The sequence below is a fragment of the Sphaerodactylus townsendi genome, linkage group LG07 (assembly GCF_021028975.2).
Source record: "Sphaerodactylus townsendi isolate TG3544 linkage group LG07, MPM_Stown_v2.3, whole genome shotgun sequence".
Classification (NCBI taxonomy): domain Eukaryota; kingdom Metazoa; phylum Chordata; class Lepidosauria; order Squamata; family Sphaerodactylidae; genus Sphaerodactylus; species Sphaerodactylus townsendi.
This window is the reverse complement of record NC_059431.1, coordinates 2,589,243-2,606,309: the sequence shown is the minus strand read 5'-3', so window position 1 is coordinate 2,606,309 and position 17,067 is coordinate 2,589,243. Positions and strand designations below refer to the sequence as shown.

The 17,067-nt window shown below is 68.4% G+C and overlaps 3 protein-coding genes across 4 annotated transcripts; all 3 read left to right on the top strand.

The window, feature by feature from the left end:
* Window positions 1-2,085: 2,085 nt before the first annotated feature.
* LOC125436530 (basic proline-rich protein-like) lies at window positions 2,086-3,195 on the top strand (the record flags this gene model as incomplete). Its single annotated transcript, XM_048503612.1, has 1 exon — window positions 2,086-3,195. A coding segment is annotated over one exon (1,110 nt), but the record flags the coding sequence as incomplete, so codon positions are not given.
* Window positions 3,196-5,694: 2,499 nt separating this feature from the next.
* Window positions 5,695-9,232, top strand: TAF1C (TATA-box binding protein associated factor, RNA polymerase I subunit C). Of its 2 annotated transcripts, XM_048503593.1 has the most exons (6): window positions 5,695-6,060; window positions 6,538-6,673; window positions 6,895-7,023; window positions 7,565-7,742; window positions 7,844-7,981; window positions 8,229-9,232. In XM_048503593.1, the coding sequence occupies exons 2-6, from the start codon at window positions 6,569-6,571 to the stop codon at window positions 9,182-9,184; spliced, it is 1,506 nt and encodes a 501-aa protein (XP_048359550.1). In that variant the 5' UTR covers window positions 5,695-6,060; window positions 6,538-6,568; the 3' UTR covers window positions 9,185-9,232. The 2 variants fall into 2 exon arrangements, with proteins under 2 accessions (XP_048359550.1, XP_048359549.1); XM_048503592.1 differs by lacking the exon at window positions 5,695-6,060 and having other exon boundaries at window positions 6,071-6,673.
* Window positions 9,233-10,121: 889 nt separating this feature from the next.
* HINT2 (histidine triad nucleotide binding protein 2) lies at window positions 10,122-12,325 on the top strand. The gene is made up of 5 exons (XM_048503610.1): window positions 10,122-10,254; window positions 10,431-10,577; window positions 10,664-10,768; window positions 11,167-11,239; window positions 11,972-12,325. The coding sequence occupies exons 1-5, from the start codon at window positions 10,183-10,185 to the stop codon at window positions 12,061-12,063; spliced, it is 489 nt and encodes a 162-aa protein (XP_048359567.1). The 5' UTR covers window positions 10,122-10,182; the 3' UTR covers window positions 12,064-12,325.
* The last annotated feature ends 4,742 nt before the right edge of the window (window positions 12,326-17,067 follow it).

Here is a 17,067-nt window from a genome sequence, read left to right as displayed (position 1 = left end):
CCCCCCCCCCACCCCCCCCCCCCCCCACCCCCCCCCCCCCCCACCCCCCCCCCCCCCCACCCCCCCCCCCCCCCACCCCCCCCCCCCCCCACCCCCCCCCCCCCCCACCCCCCCCCCCCCCCACCCCCCCCCCCCCCCACCCCCCCCCCCCCCCACCCCCCCCCCCCCCCACCCCCCCCCCCCCCCACCCCCCCCCCCCCCCACCCCCCCCCCCCCCCACCCCCCCCCCCCCCCACCCCCCCCCCCCCCCACCCCCCCCCCCCCCCACCCCCCCCCCCCCCCACCCCCCCCCCCCCCCACCCCCCCCCCCCCCCACCCCCCCCCCCCCCCACCCCCCCCCCCCCCCACCCCCCCCCCCCCCCACCCCCCCCCCCCCCCACCCCCCCCCCCCCCCACCCCCCCCCCCCCCCACCCCCCCCCCCCCCCACCCCCCCCCCCCCCCACCCCCCCCCCCCCCCACCCCCCCCCCCCCCCACCCCCCCCCCCCCCCACCCCCCCCCCCCCCCACCCCCCCCCCCCCCCACCCCCCCCCCCCCCCACCCCCCCCCCCCCCCACCCCCCCCCCCCCCCACCCCCCCCCCCCCCCACCCCCCCCCCCCCCCACCCCCCCCCCCCCCCACCCCCCCCCCCCCCCACCCCCCCCCCCCCCCACCCCCCCCCCCCCCCACCCCCCCCCCCCCCCACCCCCCCCCCCCCCCACCCCCCCCCCCCCCCACCCCCCCCCCCCCCCACCCCCCCCCCCCCCCACCCCCCCCCCCCCCCACCCCCCCCCCCCCCCACCCCCCCCCCCCCCCACCCCCCCCCCCCCCCACCCCCCCCCCCCCCCACCCCCCCCCCCCCCCACCCCCCCCCCCCCCCACCCCCCCCCCCCCCCACCCCCCCCCCCCCCCACCCCCCCCCCCCCCCACCCCCCCCCCCCCCCACCCCCCCCCCCCCCCACCCCCCCCCCCCCCCACCCCCCCCCCCCCCCACCCCCCCCCCCCCCCACCCCCCCCCCCCCCCACCCCCCCCCCCCCCCACCCCCCCCCCCCCCCACCCCCCCCCCCCCCCACCCCCCCCCCCCCCCACCCCCCCCCCCCCCCACCCCCCCCCCCCCCCACCCCCCCCCCCCCCCACCCCCCCCCCCCCCCACCCCCCCCCCCCCCCACCCCCCCCCCCCCCCACCCCCCCCCCCCCCCACCCCCCCCCCCCCCCACCCCCCCCCCCCCCCACCCCCCCCCCCCCCCACCCCCCCCCCCCCCCACCCCCCCCCCCCCCCACCCCCCCCCCCCCCCACCCCCCCCCCCCCCCACCCCCCCCCCCCCCCACCCCCCCCCCCCCCCACCCCCCCCCCCCCCCACCCCCCCCCCCCCCCACCCCCCCCCCCCCCCACCCCCCCCCCCCCCCACCCCCCCCCCCCCCCACCCCCCCCCCCCCCCACCCCCCCCCCCCCCCACCCCCCCCCCCCCCCACCCCCCCCCCCCCCCACCCCCCCCCCCCCCCACCCCCCCCCCCCCCCACCCCCCCCCCCCCCCACCCCCCCCCCCCCCCACCCCCCCCCCCCCCCACCCCCCCCCCCCCCCACCCCCCCCCCCCCCCACCCCCCCCCCCCCCCACCCCCCCCCCCCCCCACCCCCCCCCCCCCCCACCCCCCCCCCCCCCCACCCCCCCCCCCCCCCACCCCCCCCCCCCCCCACCCCCCCCCCCCCCCACCCCCCCCCCCCCCCACCCCCCCCCCCCCCCACCCCCCCCCCCCCCCACCCCCCCCCCCCCCCACCCCCCCCCCCCCCCACCCCCCCCCCCCCCCACCCCCCCCCCCCCCCACCCCCCCCCCCCCCCACCCCCCCCCCCCCCCACCCCCCCCCCCCCCCACCCCCCCCCCCCCCCACCCCCCCCCCCCCCCACCCCCCCCCCCCCCCACCCCCCCCCCCCCCCACCCCCCCCCCCCCCCACCCCCCCCCCCCCCCACCCCCCCCCCCCCCCACCCCCCCCCCCCCCCACCCCCCCCCCCCCCCACCCCCCCCCCCCCCCACCCCCCCCCCCCCCCACCCCCCCCCCCCCCCACCCCCCCCCCCCCCCACCCCCCCCCCCCCCCACCCCCCCCCCCCCCCACCCCCCCCCCCCCCCACCCCCCCCCCCCCCCACCCCCCCCCCCCCCCACCCCCCCCCCCCCCCACCCCCCCCCCCCCCCACCCCCCCCCCCCCCCACCCCCCCCCCCCCCCACCCCCCCCCCCCCCCACCCCCCCCCCCCCCCACCCCCCCCCCCCCCCACCCCCCCCCCCCCCCACCCCCCCCCCCCCCCACCCCCCCCCCCCCCCACCCCCCCCCCCCCCCACCCCCCCCCCCCCCCACCCCCCCCCCCCCCCACCCCCCCCCCCCCCCACCCCCCCCCCCCCCCACCCCCCCCCCCCCCCACCCCCCCCCCCCCCCACCCCCCCCCCCCCCCACCCCCCCCCCCCCCCACCCCCCCCCCCCCCCACCCCCCCCCCCCCCCACCCCCCCCCCCCCCCACCCCCCCCCCCCCCCACCCCCCCCCCCCCCCACCCCCCCCCCCCCCCACCCCCCCCCCCCCCCACCCCCCCCCCCCCCCACCCCCCCCCCCCCCCACCCCCCCCCCCCCCCACCCCCCCCCCCCCCCACCCCCCCCCCCCCCCACCCCCCCCCCCCCCCACCCCCCCCCCCCCCCACCCCCCCCCCCCCCCACCCCCCCCCCCCCCCACCCCCCCCCCCCCCCACCCCCCCCCCCCCCCACCCCCCCCCCCCCCCACCCCCCCCCCCCCCCACCCCCCCCCCCCCCCACCCCCCCCCCCCCCCACCCCCCCCCCCCCCCACCCCCCCCCCCCCCCACCCCCCCCCCCCCCCACCCCCCCCCCCCCCCACCCCCCCCCCCCCCCACCCCCCCCCCCCCCCACCCCCCCCCCCCCCCACCCCCCCCCCCCCCCACCCCCCCCCCCCCCCACCCCCCCCCCCCCCCACCCCCCCCCCCCCCCACCCCCCCCCCCCCCCACCCCCCCCCCCCCCCACCCCCCCCCCCCCCCACCCCCCCCCCCCCCCACCCCCCCCCCCCCCCACCCCCCCCCCCCCCCACCCCCCCCCCCCCCCACCCCCCCCCCCCCCCACCCCCCCCCCCCCCCACCCCCCCCCCCCCCCACCCCCCCCCCCCCCCACCCCCCCCCCCCCCCACCCCCCCCCCCCCCCACCCCCCCCCCCCCCCACCCCCCCCCCCCCCCACCCCCCCCCCCCCCCACCCCCCCCCCCCCCCACCCCCCCCCCCCCCCACCCCCCCCCCCCCCCACCCCCCCCCCCCCCCACCCCCCCCCCCCCCCACCCCCCCCCCCCCCCACCCCCCCCCCCCCCCACCCCCCCCCCCCCCCACCCCCCCCCCCCCCCACCCCCCCCCCCCCCCACCCCCCCCCCCCCCCACCCCCCCCCCCCCCCACCCCCCCCCCCCCCCACCCCCCCCCCCCCCCACCCCCCCCCCCCCCCACCCCCCCCCCCCCCCACCCCCCCCCCCCCCCACCCCCCCCCCCCCCCACCCCCCCCCCCCCCCACCCCCCCCCCCCCCCACCCCCCCCCCCCCCCACCCCCCCCCCCCCCCACCCCCCCCCCCCCCCACCCCCCCCCCCCCCCACCCCCCCCCCCCCCCACCCCCCCCCCCCCCCACCCCCCCCCCCCCCCACCCCCCCCCCCCCCCACCCCCCCCCCCCCCCACCCCCCCCCCCCCCCACCCCCCCCCCCCCCCACCCCCCCCCCCCCCCACCCCCCCCCCCCCCCACCCCCCCCCCCCCCCACCCCCCCCCCCCCCCACCCCCCCCCCCCCCCACCCCCCCCCCCCCCCACCCCCCCCCCCCCCCACCCCCCCCCCCCCCCACCCCCCCCCCCCCCCACCCCCCCCCCCCCCCACCCCCCCCCCCCCCCACCCCCCCCCCCCCCCACCCCCCCCCCCCCCCACCCCCCCCCCCCCCCACCCCCCCCCCCCCCCACCCCCCCCCCCCCCCACCCCCCCCCCCCCCCACCCCCCCCCCCCCCCACCCCCCCCCCCCCCCACCCCCCCCCCCCCCCACCCCCCCCCCCCCCCACCCCCCCCCCCCCCCACCCCCCCCCCCCCCCACCCCCCCCCCCCCCCACCCCCCCCCCCCCCCACCCCCCCCCCCCCCCACCCCCCCCCCCCCCCACCCCCCCCCCCCCCCACCCCCCCCCCCCCCCACCCCCCCCCCCCCCCACCCCCCCCCCCCCCCACCCCCCCCCCCCCCCACCCCCCCCCCCCCCCACCCCCCCCCCCCCCCACCCCCCCCCCCCCCCACCCCCCCCCCCCCCCACCCCCCCCCCCCCCCACCCCCCCCCCCCCCCACCCCCCCCCCCCCCCACCCCCCCCCCCCCCCACCCCCCCCCCCCCCCACCCCCCCCCCCCCCCACCCCCCCCCCCCCCCACCCCCCCCCCCCCCCACCCCCCCCCCCCCCCACCCCCCCCCCCCCCCACCCCCCCCCCCCCCCACCCCCCCCCCCCCCCACCCCCCCCCCCCCCCACCCCCCCCCCCCCCCACCCCCCCCCCCCCCCACCCCCCCCCCCCCCCACCCCCCCCCCCCCCCACCCCCCCCCCCCCCCACCCCCCCCCCCCCCCACCCCCCCCCCCCCCCACCCCCCCCCCCCCCCACCCCCCCCCCCCCCCACCCCCCCCCCCCCCCACCCCCCCCCCCCCCCACCCCCCCCCCCCCCCACCCCCCCCCCCCCCCACCCCCCCCCCCCCCCACCCCCCCCCCCCCCCACCCCCCCCCCCCCCCACCCCCCCCCCCCCCCACCCCCCCCCCCCCCCACCCCCGCCCCTCCCCACCCCCCCCGACCCCCCTCGCCCCCCCCTCCCCACGCCCCCGCCCCCCTCACACGCCCCCCCCCCCCCACAACACCCCCCCCACCCGCCCCCCCCCCCCCCCACCCCCACAGGGGGGCCAAAGTTATGGACCCTCAAAACTGTAGCCCCCATCTCCTATTAGCTCCCATTGGAAACAATGGGGGATAGGGGCACCCCCTTTGGGAGTCCATAACTTTGGACTCCTTGAACCAAACCTCACCAGACTTGGGGAGTAGCATAAGGACAGTCTCCTGATGATGTGCTGAAATTGTGGTGCTGATATGTCTAAAAATGCACCCCCTGCAGGCACCAATGTCCTGGTGCAAAAAAAAATTTGGTCGTGGTGGAGTGGCCACCCATGGGGGGGGCATCCAACTCAGGTTTTGCCCAGGGCTACAGTTTGCCCAGGGCTGCCTCGTTACGCCCCTGGTCCCTCTCGCTCCACAGAGGCCGGCCGCAACTAACCGCCTCTGAAGGTCTCTTGTCTTGAGAACCCTGCGAGGGGTCCCTGTCAGCTGTCTGTGGCGGGAGCGCACTTCCCACCAGCAACTTTCACATGGTTATTTGTTTACATTTGAGTCCACGTTTTCCAATCCTGATTGTCCCAGAAAACCCACAGCTTTGTTTGGAGCTGATTCTGGGTCCATCAGAAACATGCCACTTTCCTGTGGCTCCTTTTAGATAGTGACAGCCGACCCAGGAGTGATTCTCCTGAGTCTGGGGGAAATCCCCGGGGAGTCCTGGGTCCTGCAAGAACCAAAGGAAGGGGGACCAATTCAGTGCCCATCTTCCCCTGCACATCCCAAGAGCAGGGCTTTGGGGTGGGGAAGCACATGAGGCTTTTGTGTAGCACTTTCCTTGGGGGTGGGGCCAGAAGATTGGCCTCGCTGCTGCCTCGCGGGGGCGCAGGGCTGCTGCAGACGCTCTGCAGAAAGACCGTCAGCCATGTTGAGTTGAGATGGTGAAGAGTTTTCTCCGGCTTAGATGGCTCGTTCTGTGGCTTTTCATCTGCCTACTGTGGCGCACGTTTTCATAAGCCGCTCTGGGCCCTAGTGGGGGTGTGTGTCCAGCCTGCAGGGTTGTAGTCAGTGAGAGGAGCTCCCTGCGCAGCAGCCACCTGCCCCCATTGCTAACTGTGGCCCCTCTCTCACCTTGCAGCCCCCACGTGCCGGGCGAGGCGTCCCTCTGCACCCTCAGCGGAAGCTTGTACTTGTGGAATGTGGAGTGGGGGTAAGCAGCCCTGCTGGCTGGGGAGGGGGGCCACTCTGAACCATCCTGTCGCAAGCGGGTTGTGGGTCCCTCGCTGAATCCTCATCTCTGGTGGGCTGGCGTGTTGCAGCCCCGCGTCTTGTGGCGGGAGGGCTGGCAGAGACCCCGGAAAGGTTTCTGCAATACTGTACAGGATGTCTTGATTGTGTGTATATATATATATACTGTAGAGTAATTTGATGTGTTAGGATTGTCACTAATAATATTGCACTTTATTAATATGTTTTGTGAATCACTTTGAAGAACAATATAAGATAGTAAATAGTGGCAGGTACAATGCGTGTTTTTTCCTTTCACGATTGGTCGTTGTACCATTTCTCATGGCGTGTGCTTTCCAGAGTGGGTCAGCGGGGGGGGGGGGGGCTGCTCCAAACCCCCGGGGTGGATGTGCCAGAGAGATTCCTGCAGCCCCCCCCCCCCCCGCATGTCCCTTCTCAGGCTTCAGCGGCTGCACGAAGACAGGCAGACCATGTTCTTCCGCGACCCCTCCCCTTGGCGTGGGAGCGACTTCACTGCCCACCCGCTGGTACTGAGCTACGCCGACCGTACAGGGCTGATGGGCATCGACCGCAGGGTGAGCACAGCACAGTCTTGCCCTCTAGCTGAGCGGATTTCAGCACAGTGGTGATGTTGGGTGGGGGGTGGGTGGGACGGGGGGACCTGCAGTGCTGACATTCCCCTTCGCCTGCAGACCCCCTCCCATGTCTTCCTGCTCCATCCACAAGATCCAGTAAAAGTCACGTGGGGGGGGGGTCCAAAGTTCTCCAAGGACTCACAGGGTCTTCCTGTCTTCAGATGCCTTCTGGTCACCCTGTGGAGTTCTTCAAGGTGGGGAGCGAAGCAGAGTGCCAGCGCGGGGAGCGGCTGGTTCAGGCCAGACACCTGGGCCAAGCGGAGCCCTTCCATCACCTCATCGCCACGCAGGTGAGCGCCACGGGCGGCCCTTCCAGCCTGTCCTTCCACTCCACCCTTCTCAGCAGGGCCTCGCAGCAGCCCCAGCTCCCGAGCGCAGTGTTGCGGGTGAGATGTGCCCGGCACCGTCTGGAGCGCCCTGGGCTCCTTTTCCAGCAAGCACCCTGTTAAAGAGGAAGGCTCCCCGCCCCCCCGGGGCTTCTGGCCCTGGGCTCTCACCTGCTTCTGTGGAACGGCCATCTTCACAGAGCCTCTTGGGGGGCATCCAGCAGCCGTTGTCTGAAATGTTGCTGCCCCCACTCTCCCTTATGGGGTGACTGGTGGGAAGAGCAGCTGGCGTCGGAGCCCTCGGTGCCTGGGGACGTGCCTGGTCTCCAGTGGGTGCTTGAAGCCCCGCTGCCCCTCCTGCACCTGAGAGCCGCAGGGCAGGGCAGGGCGTGGGAGGCCCGGCTGCGCTCTCTCCTGCTCCACTTCTCTCCGAGTGCTGTGGGAGGGGGCCGAGAGACGGTGCCCCTCCTGCCTGCTCTCACCCTCCCCGTCTCCCATTTCTTAGTTCTCCGTTTATGTGCTGGACGAACGAGTCCCGCTGGTGCCCGTTCTCCGCTGGCGGCACATGATGCGCAGGCCTCCGCTGTTCAGCCACCTCACGCCCGGCGGGGGGCCGCAGCGCACCCACAAGCTCCTCCTGGGCACCCACCACAGTCAGGAGCTGCTGCTGGTGCAGTACGCAGGTGCGGGCAGGTAGTGGGGGTGGCGAGCGGGAGGACGGGGGCGCCACGCCTGGGGGCCGCTCTTCTGTGTGCCGGCAGGTGCTGATGGCTTCTTTCCACAGGTGGCAGCAGCGCCCCGTGCCAGCTATGGGGCCCTCCCCAGAAGCTCTCCTCCCTCAGCGACTGCCTCCCCCTCTTCCCCCTTCAGGTGCCCTCTGTCCTCAGTGCCCTCGAGCAGCGCCTGACCCAGCCCACCACTGGTACGTGACAGGGCACGTGGCAGCCATGCCTGCTGATGGGGGGAATAAGTGGGGGGAGGCGGGGAGAGCCTGGTCAAGGCCCCCCCGCCGCTGCCATTTTCCATCACGTTCTGCAGTGCTTTTCATTGGCTGGGGAAGGGAAGGGTCGTCCAGCCATCTTTCCTCTGGGCAGGGGGCAGGTGGGGCTCTCTCCTCCTCCAGGTGAAGCAGTGACGTGCCGTCTCCTCTCCCCTCTGCTCTCCACTAGGCATCACAGCCGCCGTGGGCCGGCAGGGCCAGAGGGAATCCCTGCTCATCTTCCAGCTATCCCAGGCCGGGGACCTCTTCTACCAGCCCCTTGAGCACCAGGAGGCAGCCGAGGATGCCCCGCTGGAGCCAGAGACAACCCTGGGCCCTCTGCAGGATGCTCCAGCCGCCACCCTCGGCCCTGCTGCGGCTGCCAGCTACCGTCGTTGGCTCAAGGGCTCTTGGCACAGTGGGCAGTGGGCACCGGTCATGCCTCAGCCCCTGTGCGCCACTAGCAGGCGCCGTGCCTTCCGCCGTCTCTTCAGCCAGCGGAAGCTGCAGGAGGCGCCTGCGACCGTCGCTGCCTTTCAGGGCGTCCGCCAGCGCCTGCACGAGGCCATGCGGGACCAACGGCTCCTGTGCCCCTGGGCGCCCAGACAAGCCTCGCCTGCTCCCTTGCCCCCGAAGCCGGTGGGCCGCCGGTCCGAACTGCAGGAGCGGCTGCTGGCCTCCTGGGCCGGGGGCTGGGCTGGCTGGTGGGAGGGCAAGCTGGGCCTGACAGAGGCGCAGAAGAAGCGGGCCCTCCGGGAGCAGCGGCGCCGGCTGAAGAGGGCACGAGGCCCCCCGAGCCTGGCCTCCAGCTTCACCTCCTCCCTCAGCGACTTCTCCCAGGGCTCGAGCGCCGGCACCAGCGGCATCTGGGCAGCACCCCCTGCTGCCTCCCAAGAGGACTCTCTGCCAGGCTCCCAGGACTCGGGGTTGCTGCTGTCCAGCCAGACCCTGGCCAAACGGGGCATCCCCCAAGAGCGCCGCCGCACCCTGCGCCATTTCCTGGCTGTCCTGGAGCAGCCGCCAGAGCCCCCCGAGGACCTCTGCCAGGCACGGTCGGCCAGCCAACGCTCACTGCCCCCTTCGCAGGGCTCACAGGCCAGCCTGCGCTCACAGCCCCCTCGCAAGCGGCCCCTCATGGGCTTCTGACGGGGCAAAGGGACAGGGGCCCCATCAATAAAGGACAAGTTGCTATTATACTGTAGTAGTGTTTTCATTACACTTTAGGAGTTTATAGCTGTTTTTATTTATTTATTTATTCCACTTGATAGACCACCCATCCCTGGAGGGCTTTGGGTGGTGTACAGTAATATACTAAAACAATATAAAACCCCATAAAATTCCGTAAAACTATAAATTTTTAAATGGTAAAAAATACAGAAATCTACAGATGGTGAACAGCATTTTGTTTCACGGGGCTGGTCCAGATGGTACATACCGCAGAATAAAATACAGGGTAAGATGGAACAGATTACCGGGGTGGCACACAATCAATGCCCCCCCCCCCCCCAGTGGAATAAGTCTGTTTTACAAGCCCTGCAGAATGTTCCAGGTCCCGCAGGGCTCTAACAGATGAGTTCCACCAGGCAGGGGCTAAGGCAGAGAAGGCCCTGCCCCCGGTGGAGGCCAGCTGTATCATGGAGGGGCCTGGGAGCACCAGAGGCCGTGTGGGGACATATGGGGAGAGGTTTTAGGTGGTTGTCTTGCCGCCCTGAGCCCCTTGGGGATGGGCGTGGTAAAAATTCATAAATAAATGTTGCTGGGGACCCCCCCCCCCGCCTTCTGTCTCGCTTTTGGGGAGGGGGGAGGTCTGATGTGGGCTGGGGGGGGGGTGCTGTCCGGCTCCTTTTTGTGTTGCCATCTCCAGATTGGGGAATTCTGGAGGTGTTGGGGGGGGGGAGCTGAGAAAGGGGGGTTAGAGGGGAGGGGCAGGCAGCCCATTTTCTTGCAGAGACTGGATCCTGGTCATCCCAGGAGATCCCCAGCAACCCCCACCTGGAGGTTGGCATCCTGCTCTCAATGCGTGACTTGGGTGGGCGGGTGCTGAGATTTGTGCAGCACTCTTAGGGTTAATGGGGCGGGCCTTGTGGGAGGAGTGGCAGCCGGGGCGGCCAACCGGTCAAGCCCTCCCCCGGGGAAGAAGGTCGATGGCGGCGGCGCTGGTTCGCGGGGCGGCGCTGCGGGGGCTGCGGCGGGGGGGCCGGGGGCTGCCCTGGCAGGTAGGAGGGCGGGGCGGGGCGGGGGGAGGGGGCCCCCGGGTGTGGGAGCGCGCCTGCCCTGCAAAGGCGGGGGGGGGGGCCCGCGGCGGGCGCTGCTTTGAAGTTGTGGGGGAGGAAGCGGGCCCGGACGTGGCGGAGTCGCGGCTGGATGACCCCCTCCGCCCCTCCCTCTGCAGGGGGCGCGACTGGCCGGCGGGGGCCCCGACGGGGGGGAGGTGGCGGCGGCGGAGCGGGCGGCGGCGGAGCAGCGCGGGGGCGGCACCGTCTTCAGCAGGATCGTGGACGGCTCCCTCCCGGCCGAGATCCTCTACCAGGACGCGCAGGTGAGGCTGCTTGGCCGAGGGGCCGGGGGTGCCCCCGAGCATGGGCAGAGGGCGCTTGCTGCAGCCGTCTTACTTCCTCCCCACAGTGCGTGGCCTTCCGTGACGTGAACCCTCAGGCGCCGGTCCACTTCCTGGTGATCCCCCGGCGGCCCATCCCCCGCCTCAGCAGCGTGGCCCCCAGCGATGCCCAGGTAAGCGGGGGGGGGGGCCTCTCCGTCGCTGGGCAGCTCCTGCGCCTTCCGCACCGGCCCCGCTGCAGAGTTCAGCAACTTCCAGGACAAAACGGGCATTTGCAAGTTCAGCTTGTTCAGAGCAAACAGTCAGGAGCTCGTTTTGACCCCCCCCCGGAAATGATTTCAGACCCCCTCCCCCCCTTTGGGTATAAATCCAAACTCCTCTTCTGCTTCTTCATTTTGAAGGCTGAAAGCTCTGCCTGAGGGGCTTCCTTGCCCCCCCCCCCTTTGTCCCTCTCTGCCGCACTGGTGGTCACTTTGGAAAGTCCCTGGGATGCAGACTGGCCGGTGCGTTGGTGCCTGCAAAGCGGCTGCTTGTGCGTGCCCCAAACGTCCCTCCCTCCCTTCCTTCCCAGCTCCTGGGGCACCTGCTGGTGGTTGCGAGCCAGACTGCAAAGGCGCAGGGCCTTTCCGAGGGCTACCGCGTAGGTGAGTAGCTGCTGACCCCCTGCCAGCGCCTCGGAGTCCTCCTCAAATGGGCAGCAGCCACCCTTGCTGCCCCACAGGGCTGCCCCAGGCCGGTTGCTGGCATTTTGCCGTGCCCCGACGTCTGTGGCCCTGAGCCAAGCTGGAGGCAGCCGGATCCGAGGGCCCACTCCCACAGAGGAGCCAGGGCTGTGAATCTCCTCCTCCTGTTTGCAGGTGGGACCGGGCCAGGGGTCCGCTGCTCCTCCTTGGGGCCAGAGAGCCACCTGCCCCCGTGGGAAGCAGAGCAGAGGCCCCCTTCCCTGCACTGGGCAGACCCCCGGCCGGCCGCTGGGCAAGCTCTCCTGGCCGTGGCCTCTGTGCGAAAGGCTCAGCCCTGGTGCCTGCTTGGGCGGGATGGAGCCTGGGCCGGGGAGCTCAGCCCCTGGCAAAGGGTGCCGGGGGGGGGGGGGGCTGGGGCCCAGAAGAGGCTCTGTTTTGCCAGAGGAGGACTGCACAGGAATGGAACCAGCAATGCAGAGTCTGGGAGTGCTGGGGCCTGGGTATCTGAGGCCAACCCGCCAGGCTGTGGCAGAGGCTCTTCGTCACTTCTCCGCTTGCGTGGCTTCTCTCCCGTGCGGCACGTGTCTTGGGGGCCCTGCCCCTGTGGCAGCTACGGCAATGGCTGCTGCTGCCGGCCATAGTTGACCTGGGGAAGCTCTTGCCCGAGGCCGTCCTGTCCTCCTCCTCTTGCAGTGATCAATGACGGGAAGCACGGGGCCCAATCCGTCTACCACCTGCATCTCCACGTCTTGGGCGGCCGTCAGATGGGCTGGCCACCGGGCTGAGCTTCTGGCCCCCAAAGTAGCTGGAAGAGCCCCGCAAAGCAACTCTCTCCCAATAAACGAGTGCCCTGTGCCCTCTTTGAGGTGACATCTAAGGGCATGGGATGGCGCCATCTACTGTTAACATTTTAAAGCTGTTTTTATTCTGTTTATGTTTTTATGACTGTTCTGTTTGTGTCATGTTTTTATCGTCGTTGTTGTTCACCGCTCTGACCCCTGTGGGGAAGGGCGGGTGATGAACCAAAATATAAATCAATCAATCTTTGCTAGGAGTTGCTCTTCCCGCGCATCTTGGTTTCTCCCTGTGGCCTTCGGGTCCCCTGCCCAGCCAAACAGCCATCATCCAGGCAGCAGGGGAGGGGGTGGGCCCTTGCCCCTGAATTAGGCAGCTCTGATTGCCCCCTCCATACACCGGGGGGGGGGGCTGTGTTCTTCCAGCGATTATCCTGTGCCTCGCACTGAGGGTGCCAGGTGCGCACGAGCACTATGAGGCATGAACTGTCCTCCTGCCTGTGGCAGTAAACCCCCCCCCCAAAATGGGAAAGCCACCATGCTCCGTCCCGAAAAGTTCCAGTGAGGACCCCCGGTCACCTTTCAAAAGATGGGCAGAACAGGAGGAGAAAGGCTCAAACAGTGGCCCTGGCCTTCTCGTTTCCTGTGTGCCTGCAGATGGGCGCACAGAGTGGAGGGTTTAAGCACACGGTCCCTCCCCTGCCGCCTGCGATATGGGCATGCCAGCACCTCCGTGGCTCTTTGCCAGTGTGCCAGTCTTGCTGGGAGATTCTGGAGTTCTGCCTTGATGTCCACTTTGGCTCTGAGAACCAGTGTTTTGAAATAGTTTCTAAATGTGCTAGAAGGATGTTTCAATATCCTGGCTAGTTCCTTCAATTTTTTTTGCAAGGTTTCTTTTTTTGAAGTTGCACCCAATTGTTTGGACTGGGGGGGGGCACACACCTTTCCATTGATGCACGAATGCTGAACATCATCGCATTGTGGTCACTGCTCCTGGTGCCGTGGTCTGCGCAGGGTCCCAGGTCAGCCCCCAGAAGCTCTGGGTCACAGGCGATGGGGAAGAAAGGCCTTCTGCTGCCTCCTGGAAACTCCGCCGTGCCCTTCAGAGGAGACCTCGACACGCAACAACACTGCTGAGGCAGCGCAACCTGTTCCCCAGCACAGTGCCGTGGGAAGGCATCGTTCTCTGGGTGGCCAGCAGAGGGCGCCTCTGCACAGCATCAGGGCAGGCTGCACCCTGGAAAACCAGTGGGGAAAGACTTCCCATTCTAGAGGGAAAGACAACTAAAGGTGGTGGGCACACAATAGAGGGCTGCCCAATTATGCAGGGAGGGTGAGAGGCAAAGAGTGGACAGAGAACCTTTGCCTCCTCTTCTGGAACACCAGGACTCTGGACCCTCAGCAAAGTTGATGGGCAGTCAGTTCAGGATGATCAAAAAGAGATGCCTCATAGAATCATGGAGTTGGAAGAGACCCCAGGGGTCATCCAGTCCAACCCCCTGCCATGTAGGAACACACGATCAAAGCACTCCCGGCAAATGGCCATCCAGCTTCTGTTTAAAACCCTCCAGAGAAGGAGACTCCACCACCCTCCAAGGTAGTGCATTCCACTGTTGGAGAGCCCTGATTGTCAGGAAGTTCTTCCTAATGTTTAGGTAGAATTTCTTTTCTATCACCTTGAACCCATTACTCCGTGTCCTAGTCTCTAGAGCAGCAGAAAACAAGCTTGCTCCCTCTTCGACATGACATCCCTTCAAATATTTAAACATGGCTATCATGTCCCGTCTCCCCCCCCCACCTTCATTTCTCCAGACTAAACATCCCCAGCTTCCTAAGCTGGACCTATTCCAGCTTGTCAATATCCTTCTTAAATTGTGGTGCTCAGTGTTGGGAATCAGAGCTCCTGGTAGTTGGAGATTATCCCTATTCGTAGTTAGCAGAGTGCACTGGTGGCTTAAACAGCACAGCAGGAGCCTTACCTCGTGTGCGTGTGCGTGCGTGTGCGTGATGGATCCCAATGTGCGGCAAGCTTCCACAAAAGAAAGTCAGAGTCAGTTGTAGTTTCTAATTTAATAAAAAGAGTATTGATTAGTGAACTCCATTCTGGATAGAAAGGTAGGTAGATAGAGTCACCATGCTATCCTAATCTAGCTGGATGGGGATGGATGCGCGGAGCACCCATCCTCTCTCTAGGCATGGTAGGAAGAAGAATGGAGAAGGGGTCGAGGAAGAAGCCGGAAGGAAGTCCTTGAGAGTATCAGTCTAACATCAAAGGGATAGTGCCAGCATGATAGAGTAAAGGTGTCAATTCCTATCTAGCCACTGGCTATCCATAGTAAAACCCCTCTGTAGGGTGAGGCAGGAAACAGCGTAACAGCATCAAGTCTTTCTCTTCCAACACCCGGAACTGAACACTACTCTAGGTGATCTTTACAAACAAGTGATTGGAATCTGGAATTTGCTGCTGAGGAGGGGGGTGGGGGGGCCACGGCTGTGGGGGTGGAAACTGCTGTCATGTTGCAGCTCAATGATGGCATCCTGGTAGGGTTTCCAAGGCCAGAGGCGGTTCTCCGTCGCGTGCCTCTGCACGGCGCAAGCACAGGTGGCTGTGCAAGGGATGGAGGAGGGGCCCTACAGGAGCTGCCGGTCGTGGTGAGCGAAGGAAGCCAGTAGAATAGAACGTTCCTGACCTCGCCAGGGCAGTCGCTCCACAAGGTGGGTCCCCCCAACCCACAGAATGTCCACATGTGTGGGCAGCTATTGGTTGTGCCCATTTGCAAGTTGCCACCTGCAGAAGACCCTGATCAGGTAAGCAAAGCATGGCGGGGGGATCCAGGCTGTGGTAAGAGAATGCAGCCCACCTGCAGGAAAAAAGAGTACAGGCAAGGCTTGTGAGAGGCCCTGGGGTAGGAGCTGAGATTGACATTCGTGTGAGAGGTGAGCAAACGGTCTTTCTGGGCTGTTCAGCATATTGTCCTGGCGTTTCTGGGGCTGTGGTTGTTTACCTTGTAAAGGTGGGTCATGATTTTTGGCCCAGAAGGTGTGAGGAACTCTGGAGTTTCCAAAGGAGGGAGTCGGAACCCAGTGATGAGGGTAAACGAACAGAGTCCGGGATTTCAGTCTAGGAAAAATGATGGCAAAAGGGAGGCACGTTGGAGGTTTATCAAATAGGGTTGAACAAGTGGATGCCGGGAAGCTTTTCTCCCAAAATCTCCCAAAATACTAGCTCTCAGGGGCACCCGATGAAGTTGACAACTAAAAGTCTCAGAGCAAAGGAGGACCTTCTTTATTCAATGAGTAATTAAACTGTGGAATTCACTCTCAGTGCAGGTAGGGATGGCTCAAAGCTTGCGCGCGTGTGTGTGTGTCTGTGTGTTTGTGTTAAGCGCCATCAAGATGCTTCTGACTCCCGGTGTCCCTATGAATGAATGACCTTCCAAATGTCCTGTCATTAACAGCCTTGTCCAGGCCTCGCAAGTGGCTTAGAATCATAGAATCAGTTGGAAGAGACCCCAAGGGCCATCAAGTCCAGCCCCCTCCCATGCAGGGACACATGATCAAAGCACTCCCGACATATGCCCATCCAGCCTCTGTCTAAAAACCTCCAAAGAAGCAGGCTCCACCACTCTCCAAGGCAGTGAATTCTACTGTCGAAAAGCCCTGACAGTCAGGAAGTTCTTCCTAATGTTTACGTGGAATCTTTTTTCCTGCACCTTGAATCCATTACTCCGTGTCCTAGTCTCTGAGGCAGCAGAAAACAAGCTTTCTCCCTCTTCAACATGACATCCCTCCAAATATTTAGACATAGCTATCATGTCCCCACTTAACCTTTGCTTCTCCAGACTAAACATCCCCAGCTCCCTAAGTTTCTCTTTGTAGGAAATGGATTCCAGACCTTTGACCATTTTGGTTGCCCTCCTCTGGACCAGTTTCAACTTATCGATATCTTTCTTGAATTGCAGTGCCCAGAACTGTATACAATATTCCAGGTGAGGTCTAACCAATGCAGAATAGAGAGGTACAATTACATCCCTCAATCTAGACACTATATTCCTGTTGATGCAGCTCAAAATCACATTGGCTTTCTATGCCGCTGCATCACACTGCTGACTCATGTTCAGTTAATGGTCTACTAAGACTCACAGATCCCTTTTGCATGTAGTGTTGTCAAGCCAGGTTTCACCCATCCTATATCTGTGCATTTCATTTTTTTCTGCCTAAGTGTAGTTTCTTACATTTATCTCTGTTGAAATTCATTTTGTTAGTTTTGGCCCAGCTCTGTAGTCTGTCCAGGTCATTTTGAATTCTGGCTCTGTCCTCTGGGGTGTTAGCTACCCTTCCTAGTTGGTGTCATCTGCAAATTTGATTGGGGTGCCCCCTATTCCATCATCCAAGTCATTGATAAAAAATATTGAACAGCACTGGGCCCAGGACAGAACCCTGCGGCACCCCACTAGTCACTTCTCTCCAGGGCGAAGATGAGCCATTGGTGAGCACCCTTTGAGTTTGGTAAGTCCGCCAATTACAAATCCACCTAATAGTAGCCTTGTCTAATGCTCCCCTGCGTGACACTGGAAGCTGGATCCGATAGAGCCTCTCTGATCCAGAAGGCTGTTCTCATGTTAAAAGGGGGGATGGTGGTCAGTGCATTTCTGGTGTGTGGGGGAAGTTGGGCTCTTCTGAGGTCAAGAATGCCCCCCATCAAATCTGTCCTGTGATCCGCAGACCTTCCTGTGGTGGGGAAGAGCGGCCTTTTCCCTCCTAACCAGCATCCCGTGGGTTAGTTTATTCCTGCACTCCCTTGGTATTTGCAAGGTCAGGCCATTTTTAAAAGATTCCCCCAGAGGACGCTTCTGGGCCATGTGAGCCAAAGGGTGCATTTGGGGCAAGGCAAAGGGTCCTTTGGGGTGCAGGCAGGAATGGGTAGGTGCCACCCCCTTGCTTTGTGAGTGAGCAGGAGTGGCTGACTCAGGCCCTCCTGTTGCCACCGTTTTC